Source organism: Macrobrachium nipponense, chromosome 4, assembly GCF_015104395.2.
Source record: "Macrobrachium nipponense isolate FS-2020 chromosome 4, ASM1510439v2, whole genome shotgun sequence".
NCBI lineage: Eukaryota > Metazoa > Arthropoda > Malacostraca > Decapoda > Palaemonidae > Macrobrachium > Macrobrachium nipponense.
This window is the reverse complement of record NC_061100.1, coordinates 62,396,016-62,413,776: the sequence shown is the minus strand read 5'-3', so window position 1 is coordinate 62,413,776 and position 17,761 is coordinate 62,396,016. Positions and strand designations below refer to the sequence as shown.

Sequence of the window (17,761 nt, the reverse complement as noted above, 5' to 3'; positions counted from 1 at the left end):
CACCCGTTGCTTCATCGATTCGAAATTTCTGCTCTCCGTTGCCATGGACGATGTGATATTCGAAAAGGTTCACTGAAGGGAGAGAAGGGAAGAACTGAAGCTACATCGAACTCTGAGAGAGGACGCTTAAACTATCGAGTCCTTCTATCAAACGGTGGAAGTGATATTAAGGAATTTGTCTTTAATCTATTCACGACAATTTTACCTTTATTCGTAAATAATTGATAAGTGTAATATTAGCGGAGAAAGAAATCATTTCAGTGCCGAGTTTCGTTTTTCTTTGATTCTTTTAGGGTCTTCGTTGAATAAAGGACGAAAGAGAAGACAGAAGCTCAATCTGTTATGTAAGCATGCAAGTATTCTACTTGTTTTATGCCTTCGTAGACGCTTACACAGGATGGTACATAATTAAAGACTCCTAGAAAAAAAGTGGACTGACAGACTTCAAAGTAGAAGAAGAAAAAAAGTAGGAAGAATGGAAGGAAGGAGGAAGGGGATGGAGGATGGAGGAGGAGGAGTGAGAAGGAAGGAAAAGGAGGAAGGATGGTGAGGATGGAGGAGGAGGAAGGAGGAGGAGGAAGGAGGAGGAGGAGGAGGAGGCGGAGGAGGAGGAGGAGGAGGAGGAGGAGGAGGAGGGAGGAGGAGGAGGAGGAGGAGGAGGAGGAGGAGGAGGAAAATTCTTTTGAGGTGAAGCTGCAATGTGGAAAAAGAACTTCTAATGAATGAAGTGGCAACAATAAAGCGTTGTAAAGGGGAAAAAATGAGAGAAAAACTTAATCGATTTCTGGTAAGAAGTCAGAGGAGGGGCGATATTTTTCCGCTGTAATGTGGTAGAGATAGTTACATTTGCACAAAGTAATCTTTGCTACTGCAAAGATAAATCACGTTCATTTACTTCCATTTCTGATTAACGATAAACGCCTTTCTGGAGAAGTTCAAGCATAAAGATTGAAGGGAAAACTGTAGGCAGAGATCCACTGAGAAACAGTGACGGACAGTCAAGAGGTGACATTAAAGCTCCAAGGAAATAATTCCGATGTGACTGAAAAGATGATACAAAATTTAAAAATAAAATATAAAACAGAAAATAGTTTCACGCAATTTGGTGACAAAACCGTTTGCAAAGGCAAAATCTTCTCGATTAACTTATTACTTTACATTAATCTAGCGTTACATCAATAAAGATCATCAACGGTAATGTTTTTTAAATGGAAACGTAAACTCGTTGATCCTTTCATGGTTGCTTGAACTCCTTTTGTCTTTCAATGTATATCTTACTAAAAGACTAGTTGCAATGCTGCTGCTGTTAGGATTATCTACATGAACATGTGTAAGTTATAATTACCATTATCGACATTAATTTTAGGGATATCAAAAGCAGTACTAGTAATTGCTGTGGAAACATGACTCCTACTGGACAGCAGTTCAGTGTAGAAAGTTCTGGTAATGCTAATAATAAATGGAATCCTCTTTAGTTAAATTAATCATCAAAATCAATATCATCAATAATTATAGTAATATTTAAAATAAATCATTCCATTTTGATGACCAAAAGGGATGACCCCATTAGATACACATGGCATAAGCGAGAAAAAGAAAGAGGAGAGTTAACATCTTTTACTAATTACATACTCGCATTTCTGTTGACGAAGGATCACCCTGCTCATGAAAACTTCCTAAAATTTTAAAAAGAAAGTTTAGGAAAAATAGGAAAAAAGAACCTTACCGACATCAGAGTCGTTAATGGCTAGCTTGATTCCAGTGGACTTCCCAACTTCTCGATTCTCGGGCAGTTCTACTTCATAGATGCCGTTCAAGTAATCGAAGACAGGGGCCACGTCGTTCAGGTCTTGCACTGTGATCCAGTAGATCGTCATTCGTTCGTGTGCTGCAGAAGACAATGAGATCAGAACGACCGCTGGAAATCTAACACGGAGGAGAGCTGAGAGCTGATACTATTCATGAGTATTCCTTGCAATGAATGACTCTGAGACCTGTCTAGTAATACACTGCATATCTCATACCCATTTGCAGAATGTAAGCATATCTGCAATGATATGGAACCGTTGCTGCTGCTGTCTTTTGACGTAGCATTACTTCTCAGCTCACATGTGACATCAGCACTTTTTTCAAGATGAGTTAAATGTAAAGCATTTGTCGACAATAATGACAACAAGCAACATATAGAATTTCCTTTCACTAGACACATACACAAATTGGAAAGAAAACTCAGTGAAGAGAAAGATGTCCCAACGTCTCATACCTCTATATCAGAAGTAGTCAGAATAATACACTTGTATATTACTTTCAACATTTCATATCTACTTCTCTTACCAGGGACGCCATCTGTCACTTTTATGGGAATTTTGTACTGCTTGAATTCTTCTCTGTCCAAAGGCTCGGTCGTCCACAATTCTCCGTTCGTCTTGAGAGCAAATTTCTGCCTCACATCCCCTGAAGCCATTGGGTCAAAAGAATATCGAAGCTGAAAAGGGAAAAAGTAGGAACATTGTGAAAATGGAAAAGTAAATCCAAGGATCCTAAGATATTCAAAAAGAACCGCTGTTTGTTTCTTCAGTTTCATTATTTTAAATTTTCCATTACATTGTTCAAAATATGTGTGTGTCAGGTAGAGATGTCGTAGACGACAATATGGCTAAAAACTTATTCTTCGTATCAGCATTAGTATTTAGAATTAACAAGCAGTTTTCCAGAAGACCTGGATACAAGTCGCCTTGATTCAGATAAATTCACTGTGTCCCCACTAATGGAAGGGGATGGTCAGTTCGAGTGTCTGTGCGCAATCGGCGAGGAGGTTTCTTGTTTGAAGATCAGAATTAAACTTTAAAATACGGATTTTTCTTATGTTCTGAAGGTGAAAACATTTGGAACTTAATATACTAAATATCTTTGGGTTAAGGACTGTAGTACGCTGTCCTCTTGATTTGGAGTCTGAGGATTACCTGACACTTATTTTAAACCCCGATATTTGACGAATTTGAGAAAATTTTCGCTACCAAGGAGAATTTTTCAGCAAATGAAGTTATTTCCAGAAAAGTTTGAATATATATAAATAAATTAGGACATTGAGACTATCGTATTTTATTGATATAAAATACGACAAAGGGAAACAATATACATAAAGTTTTTATTTGGAGAATTCGAAAATAATCCATCGAAATTGCCATAAGCTTTCTGAAAACTTGAGTCCAACTTGACCTAACCAAAACAAGCAGAAATAATAAAAGTTAAACTTTCCGAATATAATATAACAAAGAGAAAACTTCAGAAACTTGTGAGGAGTGCTCTGTCCTGTACTTCGCTTCTGAACGTGTCGCTGACGGTTCCTCGTATAAAGGGGAATTTCATTCAGGCAACATTTTGGCAATGTGTTTCCACCAATTCAACAGAAGGCAACATGCAGCACGCATCTGTGTGGCATGCGACAGATGGTAACTTGTTGCCGTATAACCTGACGTACGCGACAAGATTTAGCCTGTTGCCTAATCTAGTGTTGAACGCCTTCCCACCAGTCGTGGGAAGAATTCGATGTTGAAAGCAACAACATAAACTGTTCGCGAGAAAAAATAGTATAATCTAATGAAGAATGTAGGAAACTTGCTGTTCTATGCGATATATGCTTGACAGAGCACAAGAATAACCATGCTAAACTAGATGCACTGTGGGGATTAGCAGAGAAATTTAACTAGTAAAAAAGATTAACTTGCATACTGCTCTCTCTCTCTCTCTCTCTCTCTCTCTATAAGATATCGTACTAGCAGTGGCGAATGCTCTAGTTGCCTATTTTCTCTCTCCTTGTCATACACACACGCACACACACACACACACAAAGGATGGTGCTAGAAACGGCAGTTTTCATTGGGCATTCTCTCTCTCTCTCTCATGAGATATTAATCTTCACGATCTTTTTTAAAGGAGGAAATGCTGGCGTTGGATATTTGACTTTTTATTTTACATTAAATGAACAATTTCCATTATTCCAAATCTTATCGTAGCTTTGTGCAGTAATTTATATGAGGTTTTTTGGATAAGTCATCCGAGTAACAGGTCATTTTTTATCAGCCTTCATTTGTAGGTATTTCAGTATTAGTAGGTAACAGCAGCTTTTCTTGCTATTATTATTATTATGAAGATTGTACCTATGGTGGCGTTACAGCACAGCACTAAATGTGTAACAGCAGCGACCGTCTGCTGAGACATCATGTTGACAAATGGCCTAGTTTTGGTTGAATTGGTGGAAGGGTTTTCGTGGCATTCAACAATCAAAATAGCATGTAGAATGCTACAAGCAACAACAGTGTTGCCTTGTCGCAGGCAACATGTCTCCTGGTTGATAGCCGCATTCAGTCGCATACTACATGTTGCCTGTGTTGCCTCGGTGGAATACCGGCTTAACTGCCTGAATGCCTACGAAAGTCTCAAATGAGGTTTGTTGCTACAGTCTACAGAAAACCAATGAACGAAGGACTCTGCCGCAATGCCTGGTGTCATCATCATCATCATCATCATCATCTAATAATAATAATAATAATAATAATAATAATAATAATAATAATAATAATAATAATAATAATAATAATAATAATAATAATAATAATAATAATAATAATAATAAAATAATATATAATAATATATATATATATATATTATATATATATATATATATATATATATATATATATATATATATATATACTTCCGTCCATCGTGCCTTTCGTATTGTTCTGCCTGGCGTCATCATCATCATCATAATAATAATAATAATATATATATATATATATATATATATATATATATATATATATATTACAAAAAGACCATTAAAACAATCTGGTTTAAAGCTAAAGACTATATTTCATATTTCGGTGGACTGACCCCTACCCTTATCAAGTAATTTTGCTTGTTTGTATGGTGCTTTTATGTTGCATGGAACCAGTGGTTATTCAGTAACGGGACCAACGGCTTGATGTGACTTCCAAACCACGTCGAGAGTGAATATATATTATATATATATATATATATATATATATATATATATATATATATATATTTATATATATATCTCCACAGGTTAAAAATACAAGGCGACGTGTAGGTCCTGACCGGTTTCGACTTTATATTCAAGCCATTGACAAATGACTGATATGTGATATATATATATATGTATGTAACATATCCACAGGTGAAAAATACGAGGCAGGGTGTAGGTCCTCACCGGTTTCGTCTTAATTTCCAAGCCATTGACAAAGGAGTGATACATAGTATTAGAGTTCTCCTTACCTACTATGCCTAAGCTTCCATTCTATGTAAATGTACCTTTAATCCATGACAAAAATTTCTTAGTTTAGGTAGTTTGTTTAAATTCAAGGATAAACTTGACCTTTTCATGACCTCATATGTTGTACATAAGTTTAATTGTCATAGATGTAATTTGGGAACCTACGTGGGATCCACACAGAGGTTACTAAGGGTCAGAATTGATTGCCATAAGGGCATTAGCTATCAAACTCGTAACATGCTTACTAATCCTGAATTTTCTAACATCAGACAACGCGCCAATAAATGCAAACATAATATACATTACATGCAAAGATTTTAAAATTCTGGGACGGCCACCAAGTGGCAAACTACTGACAATTCTGGAGTCCTTGGTTATTAAACAGCTTGTTCCTCAATTGAACACGCAGTCTTCCTCGACAATTCTTTACCTAATGTGAGCTGTTGCCGGTCATTTCTGGTTTGTTCCTTCTGACTTCCATCCTTCCTTTCTCTCTTGATGATTGATTCTACTACATGTAGTTTTAATTGTGTTATTTATAATGTAATATGTCTTGTATTTTTGTTTTAGCGCTTTTAATGTTAATCTTATTCTTTTCTGTCTTTATAGCTTGAAAAATAAACCCTTGTGTTTTGAAACGTCGCAATAAATGTATTTTAAGAACCACCTGATATAGACTTCCTCCTACGAAAGTCTTATATATATATATATATATATATATATATATATATATATATATATATATATATATATATATATATATATATATATATATATATATATATATATATATATATATATATATATATATATATATATATATATATATATATATATATATATATATATATATATATATATATATATATATATATATATATATATATATATATATATATATATATATATATATATATATATATATATATATATATATATATTATATATATATATATATATATATATATATATATATATATATATATATGTATATATATATATTATATATATATATATATATATATATATATATATATATATATATATATATATATATATAGTATATATATATATATATATATATATATATATATATATATATATATATATGTGTGTGTATATATATATATATTGTTACGTATATAGCGGGCCTTGAGAGAGGCTAGATACGTAAACGGAAGTGATTGAGGGATTTCAAGAGGGAATTGCTTTAACTTACCGTAAACTGATAGTTATTATTAATTTCTTTAGAGGGAAGGTCGCCAGAAAACTCAGCTCGTTACTTTACAGATATTTATTTACAAAGAGGCCCGTGCTGGCCTGGAGAAAAGGTAAATGATGGCTCCACTGGAGCTGTTATAGCTGGTTTTCATACACTTGGGGTAATGCACACTTGCGGGCAGAGAGACAGCACGTGACTCATGGAATCTGGAAAAGAATCCAGATTTAAACAAGATAAAAGGAAAAATGACTTCTTGCTTTGATTAATTAATTCTCTAATACTGGGGAGAAGGAACTTTTAAGGTTTCACTGAAGTATGCAATGACTCCATTGGTCTGGGACGATCACACAAGGGGAAGCATGCGGCCATGAGGCAGTGAGAGGGAACTAAAGGATTAATTCCTTTTGTTGCTGGAAATTGAATTGGGAGAATGAGGATCAAAATTATAATAGGTGATAAGGGACTGGCAATATGTTGTTTCACAAGACGTACCTGGATGTCGTGTTCAGTGGCTCTTTGTAGAAAAGCATGGCCCCCTTTGTCTGAGGCCTGGGTCATCGGCGCGCCACTCACACCCTGGGTAGGCCTAACAGGAAGGCAGGTAATTTGACCACTGTCCGAGATCACGTCTCGCAGCCGACTGAGGCAGAATTCAGGTGGGTTGCTTGGGGGTTGGAAGTCAGCTTAACCCCCCACGATCAAGGCAAATCCTGGAAAACAAGCATACAGCCAGCAGAGGGGTCACAGGAAAGAGAGCTTAAGGTATAGGTCTAAGAAGTACCAATCTGCCTACACCCTTCCCTTTTGAGATACGTCCCTACAGCTGATAAAAGACACTTTTCCCCCAACTGGGGAATCCCCTATCTCTGGCTGGCGGGTTTTGGTTCCCGCGTTTCCTAAAAATCAGCTGATATTCTAAAGAAATGGCTGCCGTTTTCCAAATCGAATTAATTAATTAATTGCGGGGTAGACGAACGATCTATAAACGTCACAATATATATATATATATATATATATATATATATATATATATATATTATATATATATATTTTGATAGTTAGGAGAATGTCAGTTAGGAATAGTGTAAATATAACAGAGAGAGAGGAGAGAGAGAGATAGAGACGAGAGAGAGAGAGAGAGAGAGAGAGAAAGGGAATTAGAGAAAGAACAGCACAATCCGCCGTCCCAGAAAGAAGACAGAGTGCCATAGCTGTAGTGGTCAAGAGAATATTCATTTTTGATACGTAGTCCTAATGGTTAAATTTATAATTGTTACTGTATCATTCTAGTGTGAATGGAGGAAGAAACTTGCACTGCTTCTCATTTAAACACTCCTGAGAGACTATACCACTAATAATAAATAAAGCAAGAAATGATGAAAGATCTATAAAATAAAATACCAAATAAAGAAGGAATATCAATAAAACATTTACAAATATATATATATATATATAATATATATATATATATAATATATATTATATATACAATTATATATTTAAATTACACTTTGTTGACCTATAGTTAATAGACAGATGTGGTGAACAATGACATTCTTTGAAATAATAGATATCAGCATTAGCTCTCGCAGAAACAAAAGTCAATGTTCTTTGTTAAGAAGAATCTACTGTCTCAGAGGTCACATTGACAAAACCTGAGTTTACATGAAAATACCTCAAACGTTGTGTTCGTGTGTGCGTTTGTTTCTGTGGGCAGAACCAGTGAGAGATAAATGTTATTTCTACATAGATTATCTAACAAGGAGAATATGAAATGTAGAAAACTCTATTATGTGTAGATCAGGAATTATGGAATAAATAATGTGTTATTACACAATCGGTTTTGCACAACGAACTTGTTACACTTCCATGACATCTTCGAAAGGGAGTGGCTTTACGGGAATGCTCGTTCGTTTGTACGTTACGTTTTACCTCCCCTGTATCATATCATTTTTGGGGCATTATTCGCTCAGCTTTTCCTTGAAGATGAAGGGAGCGTGACAACCACATGAAACTATTATCATGGACATCAGAGGAACTCTTTGAAATGCCGCTCTGTCGGCCTCTGTGAGCCGAATTATTACCTAGTATTGACAATTCACAATGGTGTTTAACGTGTTGAAGAGGCTAATTGATTTACTGCATGACTATTCAATTTTGGTGGAATTAATGTCAGAGTATGGCGAGAAGTGTCTTTTATTTATTTATTTATTTTTTCATTTGTGGGAATGGTTCAGTTTTCCCAGGATCTTGTTCTAGACAGTCCGTTTTCTGTGTCGAGTTTTAATTAACGATTTCGGTCTTTCATTTGATTATCCCTCTAGCTGTCTGGCGATAGTCAGAATTTTGTTTTTCCTTTAGAGAAATAAAGTTATTTTTTTGGTTCAGAGTTTAATTCAGTGCCCAAATTAATTTTTTGAATTGTCTTGTGAGTTGAATAAAGATTTCCAGTAGGTTACGTTACCATATTCAGTTTTGTGCCTCCTCTAGTTATACATATATAAATACACAAACACACACCACACACACACACACACACACACACATATATATATATATATATATATATATATATATATATATATATATATTCTTATGCTGTTGCTTTTCACAATGCATAACCTTCACCTCAGTAACCATGAAATGTTGTGTGTTAGAAATTTGTTCAAATTCTAATTAGTTTGCTTAGGATTAATATGTTCAAATTATGTATGTTCAAATTTTGCATAATGTATTTAAAGGTTAAGGAATAATGTAGAATGTGAATAGAAAGAGAAATTAGCATTGTCCATTCGAAGCAGGAAATTGCTGTTATCACTTGAGATAAAAGGAGCTCAGTTCTCGGTTTTGTTTGGGGATCCTGTCAATCATACAATGTATGACTTATTTCAGACTTGTGAGTCTTTGTCGAGAAACCACGTGAAGATTTCACCTTTTTTTTGTGAAGTTGCATCCTCTTCCATAAGATCATTCTAGAAGATTTCTGCATAAATGTTTCACATACGTCTGATATCTTTCATTTCATCTTAGTAACAAATGATTCTCTTGTATTAAAACCATTTAATATTACTGGTAAATTAACTCTTATATCTCTCGATTTGTCAAAAGAGAATTGGTTGGCTCGTAAGTACTTTATATATGAAATGGAGAGATATGTGACGTCACTCATGGATATGATGGGATTTATTTCATTTGAGAAAATTCTATAATCATATCTTTAATCTAAAGAGACTTATTGTCTTAAACCGTGTAATAATGAATATTCTTTATGACTGTAATCTCACTTTCTCTCTATTTATTGTTTTGAAAGAGAATTTTTAAGATAATAATAGCTGTCTCGTTCCCAAATTTTTTTGCCAAACATTTTAGGGCCGAGATATCTTGACCAGTTTCCATATGAAGAGAGAGCAATTATGTCATTCTGAGACTTACTCTTGCGTTGCAAAAAAGAGTGCGCCGAAGCCGCTCTCTCTCTCTCTCTCTCCCCATGAGAGAATTTTGATTTTACATTGACAAAGATTTTATACTTAAGTGGTCAGTCATTCATAAATAATAGATTTGGTATTTCTTAGATAAATTTAATATTGCTTAGTGCTTAATTGTGGAATCTGAACAGAAATTGGAAAAATGTGTAACAGGCGCCTCCTGTATAAGAGTTTATTGGCGATTTCGAAAAAGGCTTTCTAAAGTTGGTATACAAAGGTAAGTTTTTTTAATAAATTCAGTGCACTAAACTTAAACATAAAAAGTACTCGAAATATTGAAAGTACTCAGGATATTCCAGGGAAAATCTTTTACAATTTTTTCACATTTTTAGTGCTAGTGATTTATTTTTTTGGTGCTTTTATCCATTTTTTTATCCAATTTTATGTGTGCATTTGTCGATTTCTCTTATTAAAGTGCGTTTTATACATACATATATATATATATATATATATAGATGGTATATATATCTGTATATATATATATATAATATATATATATATATATATATATTATATATATAGATATATATATGTAATAATACATTATACATTATAATATACAGATAAATTCCATATCTGTAAATAAACCCACGACCTAAGGGGTCATTGGTGAATTAGGAGCGCCCTACGTGACCATAAATAAGACAACAAGATGTGAAAACTGGACCACGCTGTGCAATGCTTGCAGTAGCCTGGTTTGCGTTTGCATGTCTAATCATTTATGTATTTTGTCAACTGATCACAACACCTTCCATGGGAAGCGGTTGACCTGTTAACCCGCAGCGGAAACTCATGACTTCCGAGCCGGCAGGCTACGTATTCATTTTGTTCTAATTATAATCAATCGCTGAGATAGCTAGTGTTCCGCTATCGACGCGATGCCCCTGTATTAGTAGTTCTCTTCTAGTTACTCAACGGAGCGGTCATCCGACCAAACCATCTCTCTACTCCAGTGATGGAGCTAAGAAATAAAGTTGTTAAAAGTTATACTTCCTCCGTTTTGAGTCATCTCCCTTATTCCAAAGAAGAATCAACTCTACTAGATATCACGAGACGAGAAGGGAAAGCAGAACCACAATGCTTACGAACAACAGTCGTAAGAAAAGACATACAAACTGTCGCTGTCTCACACCATTATACTAAGTGGACAAGCGGGAGATAAGATATGGTGGCAGCTTAAATCTACAATTACAAAAGAACCATATACGTCTGCCGAAGAAATGTCATCGAATACCAGCTATAAATCAATAATAAACTGAGGAAACGGGATCTTCAATCAACATGCAACTGTAAACATCCTATGAATACGAAGATATGTTCTTCATCGAGACGAATTCGAGCATCAACATCGACGTTTAGTGAACGACTTTCATCACATATCTCCAAGAATCAAACCGGACGTGAAGCAGCATCGGACCATCAACGGAAAGAGAAGCAACCATCATACAAACAACGCGCGATCACAAGCCAGGACGAAGAGATTAGGTCAAGAGGAAGCAACGCGAGAGAGAGAGAGAGAGAGGCTGTGACGTCATCGGAACGTCATCATTCTTTCCGCATATATACCAAAGCTAAGTACATCCTTTATCCATTCAGGTTTTTTCAGTGAAGTGTTTTACATCACGAGTCGATCGTCCAGTATTCCTGGGGTGAGTTATCCGCAATCTTAATCTTCATTCATTACAGGAATCAATCTTCAACTATGAGTTCTCGCCCGCAGATTCTTTTTTTTCTCGTTGTTGCTAATCGCTTTTTCTTCCAGGAGTTCTCCGGAAAATATCTTTATCACATTATCTGTATTAATATTATCTTTTTTGGGGGATTTTCCTATTATTTGCAACACATTTTTATTTTATATTGAATATGCGTTTGCGCAGTGGACGATCGTATCTATACAGTGTTGGTAAAACAGCTAGGAATCATATCAGTCAGAAAAAACACGAATACAAGAGGAACACCTATACAACCAAAAACCCAGTAGTAACATTAACTTGGTTCAGGACACTAATTTTTCCTATTCAACGTCCTGGAGGTAAATTTAGTTATGGGTTCTTCGAGTTCTACGCGTAACCAAGCCCCTATGGCTCAGCTCAATGTTGTAGAACGGGCGGCAGTAATTGCTGACTGGCTAAATGTATATCAAGAAAACTTACGTAACTCCACGTGGGTTACTAGATCCAATATCGCTGTGAAAGTTTTCATACGCTTGGTATATTTGGCCTGTATGACAGTCATGTTGCCTGTAGCTTTAGTGCGGTGTTTTGTCAAAAAGCTAACGCCTGACAGTACGGAACTAGATGTGTATGAACAGATCAAAAAACACATGTCTATATGTACTGACCTTGATCCTTTGCTTACTCAAGTTTTTGCAAAAAATGAGAATAAGCCACAACAAGTAAACGTGGTCAATAATAATCAAGCTGCAGGGATGATTTGTTATAATTGTAAAAGACCAGGTCACATGATTTCAGACTGTCGGACACGTTTTTGTTCAATTCATAACAGTTCCACTCATTCATATAATCGGTGCTTCTCGCAGAATCAACAGCAGAATCCTAGAAACACGCAAACAGTTGCCAATGAAAACAAAAAGGAGAATCCTCAGTACTTTAAAAAGAAGCAGGCGAACAGTAATGCTGTTCAACATCTCAAACAAACAAATCGTGCTTCAAGTAACTCTGTTCCTGGGCCGTCTAGCCAGAACTCGCAAGGTCAAGCGAATTTTCCGAGTGTGCAAAACAAAGCAAATACCACGTAGTCAGCTCCAGGGGGGGAGAGGACAATGTTGGGTCATTCATATCAACATCTTCTGTATCAAATAATCAATTTAATCATTTACCAGATCATTGTGAGGCAATCGATTTTCCTATGAAACACACGGCCGAATCCAAAAAATCAGTGCAGGTTCCCGTAGATTTGCAACAAATTCACGCAATTATAAGTCAAGATGAGTTACGCCCAACCTTACACGCAGTAAATTTAGAACACAAGTCATTCACATTATTTTTTTATTCTGGTAGTCCACGTAATATCATGGATTTGCGGACTCACCATTTATTGTTTTCAAACTTCCCTATATAGAAGTCCGGAGTAAGACTCTCGGGTATAGGAAATAATGAATTAAATGTGGTAGGAGTAACTCATGTTCAGTACAAGGTCGGTAAGTGCACGTTTTCCGATACCTTTATCGTTGTACAAAACATTGATATGTATCCCGCTGTAATTATAGGATACCCGTCTATGGGCCCTCTGTGGAAGTTTATAAACATCGCATTCTTACCGTAGCTGAGATCAATCACGCTCAATCAGTTGCGGATGAATCCCTTTTGCAATCTATAAAAAATAAAATCAATAAAGACATTCAAAAGGAAGAAATTAAGCAGAAATTTCTTGATCTTTTAACTAAATATCATGATGTTTTCTCCACTACGGATGGATCCTTATGAAAAACGGATGTCATAGAACACCAAATAAGGTTAAAAGACAAGCAGAAAGTTATCTATGTACCTTTGTACAGACTCCCTATGAAATTCCAGAATGAGATAAATGATGAAGTAGGTAAAATGCTAAAGGAAGGAGTCATTAGGAAATCAAACAGCCCTTATAATTTTCCGTTAATAGTTGTACCGAAAAAGGATCGAACTTGACGTATCTGTGTAGACTTCCGTCGCTTAAATGAGGAAACGATCCCTGACCGATTCCCAGTGCCATGTACTAACGATATTCTATCTTTACTAGGCCAGAACAAATATTTTACCAGTTTGGACTTACTTAAGGGTTGTCACTAGATACCTTTGGAAAAAGAGAGCATCCCATACACTGCCTTCAGCACAGCCAGGGGACATTTTGAATTTTTGCGTATGCCTTTTGGTTTACGTTGTGCTCCCATAACATTTACTAGAATGATCAACATAGTGTTTGGAGACTTGTTAGGGGATATCCTAGTTGCCTATATGGACGACCTTGTAATCTTTTCTAATACCTTAGAAGAACATTTACGTAAATTAGAGCTAGTGCTACAAAGACTAAGACAGCATAACCTAAGGGTAAAGATAAGTAAGTGTGAATTTTTCAAAACAGAACTAGTCTATTTAGGTTTCACGGTGTCTAGTCAAGGTCTTAAAGTAGTCCATGATAAGGTATCGGCTATCCGTAACTTTCCGATACCTACTAACGTCAAGGGAATACAGCAATTTCTGGGGTGTAGTGGCTATTATAGGCGTTTCATACGCAACTACTCAATCATAGCCGCTCCCCTAACCGATCTTATAAAGAAGGGCGTAGATTTCATATGGTCTGAGAAACATCAACAGGCGTTTGATACCTTGAAAGATGAACTGTGTAGTTCCCCTATCTTAAAATTTCCTGACTTCGGTAAGGAATCCTTTATTGCAACAGACGCCTCAGACCTAGGAGTAAGTGGGGTATTGCTTCAGCAATATGACAAACAGTTTTTCCCTATAGCTTTTTATTCACGTAAACTGAGACCTTCCGAAAGTAAATATGCAGTAATAGACAAGGAAGGGCTCGCTATTGTTAATTCACTAGTGCATTTTAAGTTGATAATATACGGTTATCCCATCAAGGTTCTCACTGATCATAAGCCCCTAACCGACTTCTTTAAAGGCTTTAGTCATAGCCCCAAACGAACTCGGTGGCATATGATCATCCAGGACTTTGGCGCGAGGATCGGGTATTTACCTAGGAAAGCAAATATCATTGCTGACACATTATCACGCAACCCCGCGTCATCTTGTACGGAGCCATTAGCTGAATTAATAGATATATCAACATCCATGCCTATTGTTAAAACTATATCTGAACAGGAAGATCTGGGCTGGAGTGCTGAACTATTACAGACGGAACAAAGAAAAGATCAGCAATTAGAAAACATCATAAACGCTTTAAACGGAAATCCTAAGGAAAAAGAATATATAAAGTATAAGCAGCAGAATTATATAATCAAGGATAATATCCTGTGTAGATCCGTGACGAGGAAAACCCGCAACACACCACAGCTGAATAACGACCAGGTGGTGGTACCGATCTCACTTATACCCACTGTCTTAAATTGGTTGCATGCAAATCCATTGCATGGCCACCCGGGTTTCTCCATCATGTCACAGAAAGCCAAATCCTTATTTTATTGGCATACGATGCTTACAGATATAAAAAAGCACATAGCTAATTGTCGCACTTGTCAGGAACACAAAGGGCACACGAAAACACCTGTCAGCCTAGAGTTCAATAATCATTTCTGTAACTCATTGTGTGAATTCCTTTGCATAAAGAAAATCAATACCATGATCTGCCACCCAGAGTCAAACGGGCAAGTGGAGAGAGCAAATCGTAAGGTTTTAAACATATTAAGGGTTACCTTAGGGGGGATGGACCCCAACTGGGATATTGCCATACCTGCGGTACTAAGCACTCTTTATCACTCATATCATGTATCTATTAAAATGTCGCCGCACGAGGCACTGTACGGCACCCCAGCTAGAACGCCTTTCCATGTATTAACGCCTCCTACAACCAATTTATCAAATCCTCTAAAGGATGTTATGGATGCAAGCATAAGTCGATATAATATACTACGTAAGAATCTAGAAGAATCACAAATCATAATGAAAAGAAATCATGATAAAATAGCTAAGCCAACTAAACCATATGCCGTGGGCGATAAGGTATACATACAAGTATATGTACGCAAAGGACTAAATTACAAACTGACACCTAAGTTTGAAGGCCCGTTTAACATTTTAGAAATATTAACGGCCAATAGATTTAGAGTTCAAAACGTATCCCAACCCACTGATATGAGAATCGTTCCATTGGCGCACAACAGAAATTAAAAAGAAGGGTAGAAGGAAGTGAGGGAAATTTTTATATCTATGAAACTTGTATAATAACATATATATATATATATATATATATATTATATATATATATATATATATATAATATTTGTTAGTAAACATTTTTCTTTAACATGAGTTATTACATATATTTTACTCATTGCAGGTTTCCAAAATGAATCTGTTATTGTTAGGGGTGATATTGTTCATTCAGACATCTTTGTCGTGTGGGAAGAGCGCTAAAACAAAAAAATGAGATTTTACTCATGGCACTATTGTAGAAAGAACAGAAGACGTTTTCATTACTGCAAACAATATAGTCATAGAAGTAGATATGCAGGCGATCTTTCTCCCGGAGAATGACGTCATTAACCTAAAGAGTGACCTGTTGAGGTTTGCTGTTTCGTTGAATGAAATGCACCAACGTCATTTTCCTGCTAACCTAGAGGGTTCGCTAGCACAAGCAATAAGCGTCGCGGAAATGTTATCATACGACTTGCAAAATAAAACCGCCGAGGCAGAAGCTCTGGCTCGAGATCTGCTGATGTGGACTGTGCGGCACAATAACCTCGAACGTCGCAACCCGTTTATCTTTGCTGCATTAAACATCTTTGGATCTGTTGCAAGTTTAGGCTTAGGAATTTCAAATCGTCTTAAGATCAATGATCAGAATAAGAGAATTGAGTTTTTGCAACATGAAAACGAATTAGTTTTATCAGAATTGCGTAACCAGTTATCCTCAATCAATCAAATAATGAGTTTGGTGAACGAACATTCTAGTAATATCGATCAGATTATGGAAATGCAACACTTGCTGGCTACATTAGCTTACTATAATTCGAAAATAGATCATATCCGTACCAAAATTTCACATTTTATTGAGAAATCAAAAGACTATGTAGAAGCTATTACGCTAGCAACAAAGGGTGTTTTATCCCCACATCTTATGCCTATTAAAGATCTGACTTTAACTTTGGAGAACGGACGGGAGAAACTAGGTTATGTTCCTTTATTAGACGCCCATAAGATAGAATTTTATTATAGCTTAATATCGGTAAGCGTTGAAAATTACAGGATCATGATTACCATTCCCTTTGATTCTTCTGATGCCTGGCAAGCATACAAAATAGCACCGTTCCCAACTTTCATGACGAATACCTCAAGTCCAGTAATATCCAATTTGATGGGACGCGTATTGATTTCCCCTGATAGGGAATCATATACAGTCATTAAAGAATTAGATAAATTCACTCACTGTTCAGAAGCCATGAATAATAAAGTTTGTACAGCTGACTCCTTTGAATTCCATCCTATATCAATGGATTCATGTGAGTTAGGCATAGTGCTAAACGGTTCTATCTCCCATACACACAAAGGTTGTCTGAAAAAACTTTATCCTTTAGACGGTAATAAGTTCAATTACAGACTGAACAATGGCTCATAGATCCGATACGACAAGGAAGGCTTTGAAGTGGCATGTCCGGACGGGACCACGGCCCACTCCCAGGTCTTTGTTGCAGCCGACGGTTGTACCGGGACGTCTACGAACTAAACGGTCCGAGGGGTTAACACTATAGTACGTGAGTGGGCCTATTTCGCCAACTTCACGTGGGCGACTACAGTTATCCCATCACTACCTCTCCCATACAACGCGAAGGTGGCTCATCGTCTGACGCAACTGGCTGAGATGGACCACACGTCACCGACTTATGCAGGAGGAGAAAATCTTCGTTTCTATGTGCTGCCAGTCGTGTTTTGCGTTACGGTGATGATTATTATCGCCGTTAACATCTTTGCTTGGCGTAGGTTGAGGCGAACACAAACGGATCTTCAGAGGAACGTTCTACCACGTCCAGACGACATTCCTATTGCGTTAAAAGCATTTACGTTCAAAGCCATC

The 17,761-nt window shown here is 36.3% G+C and overlaps 1 protein-coding gene across 1 annotated transcript in view; it reads right to left on the bottom strand.

The window, feature by feature from the left end:
- Nucleotides 1–17,761, bottom strand: part of LOC135211378 (neural-cadherin-like) — a 480,177-nt gene that overhangs the window by 269,710 nt on the left and 192,706 nt on the right. Inside the window, exons 14-16 of the mRNA XM_064244691.1 lie at nt 2,335–2,485; nt 1,727–1,888; nt 1–72 (exon numbers count right to left, since the gene is read on the bottom strand). The exon at nt 1–72 is cut by the window's left edge and continues 53 nt beyond it. Coding sequence (XP_064100761.1) covers nt 1–72; nt 1,727–1,888; nt 2,335–2,485 — 385 coding nt within the window. The remainder of the gene's footprint in view (nt 73–1,726; nt 1,889–2,334; nt 2,486–17,761) is intronic.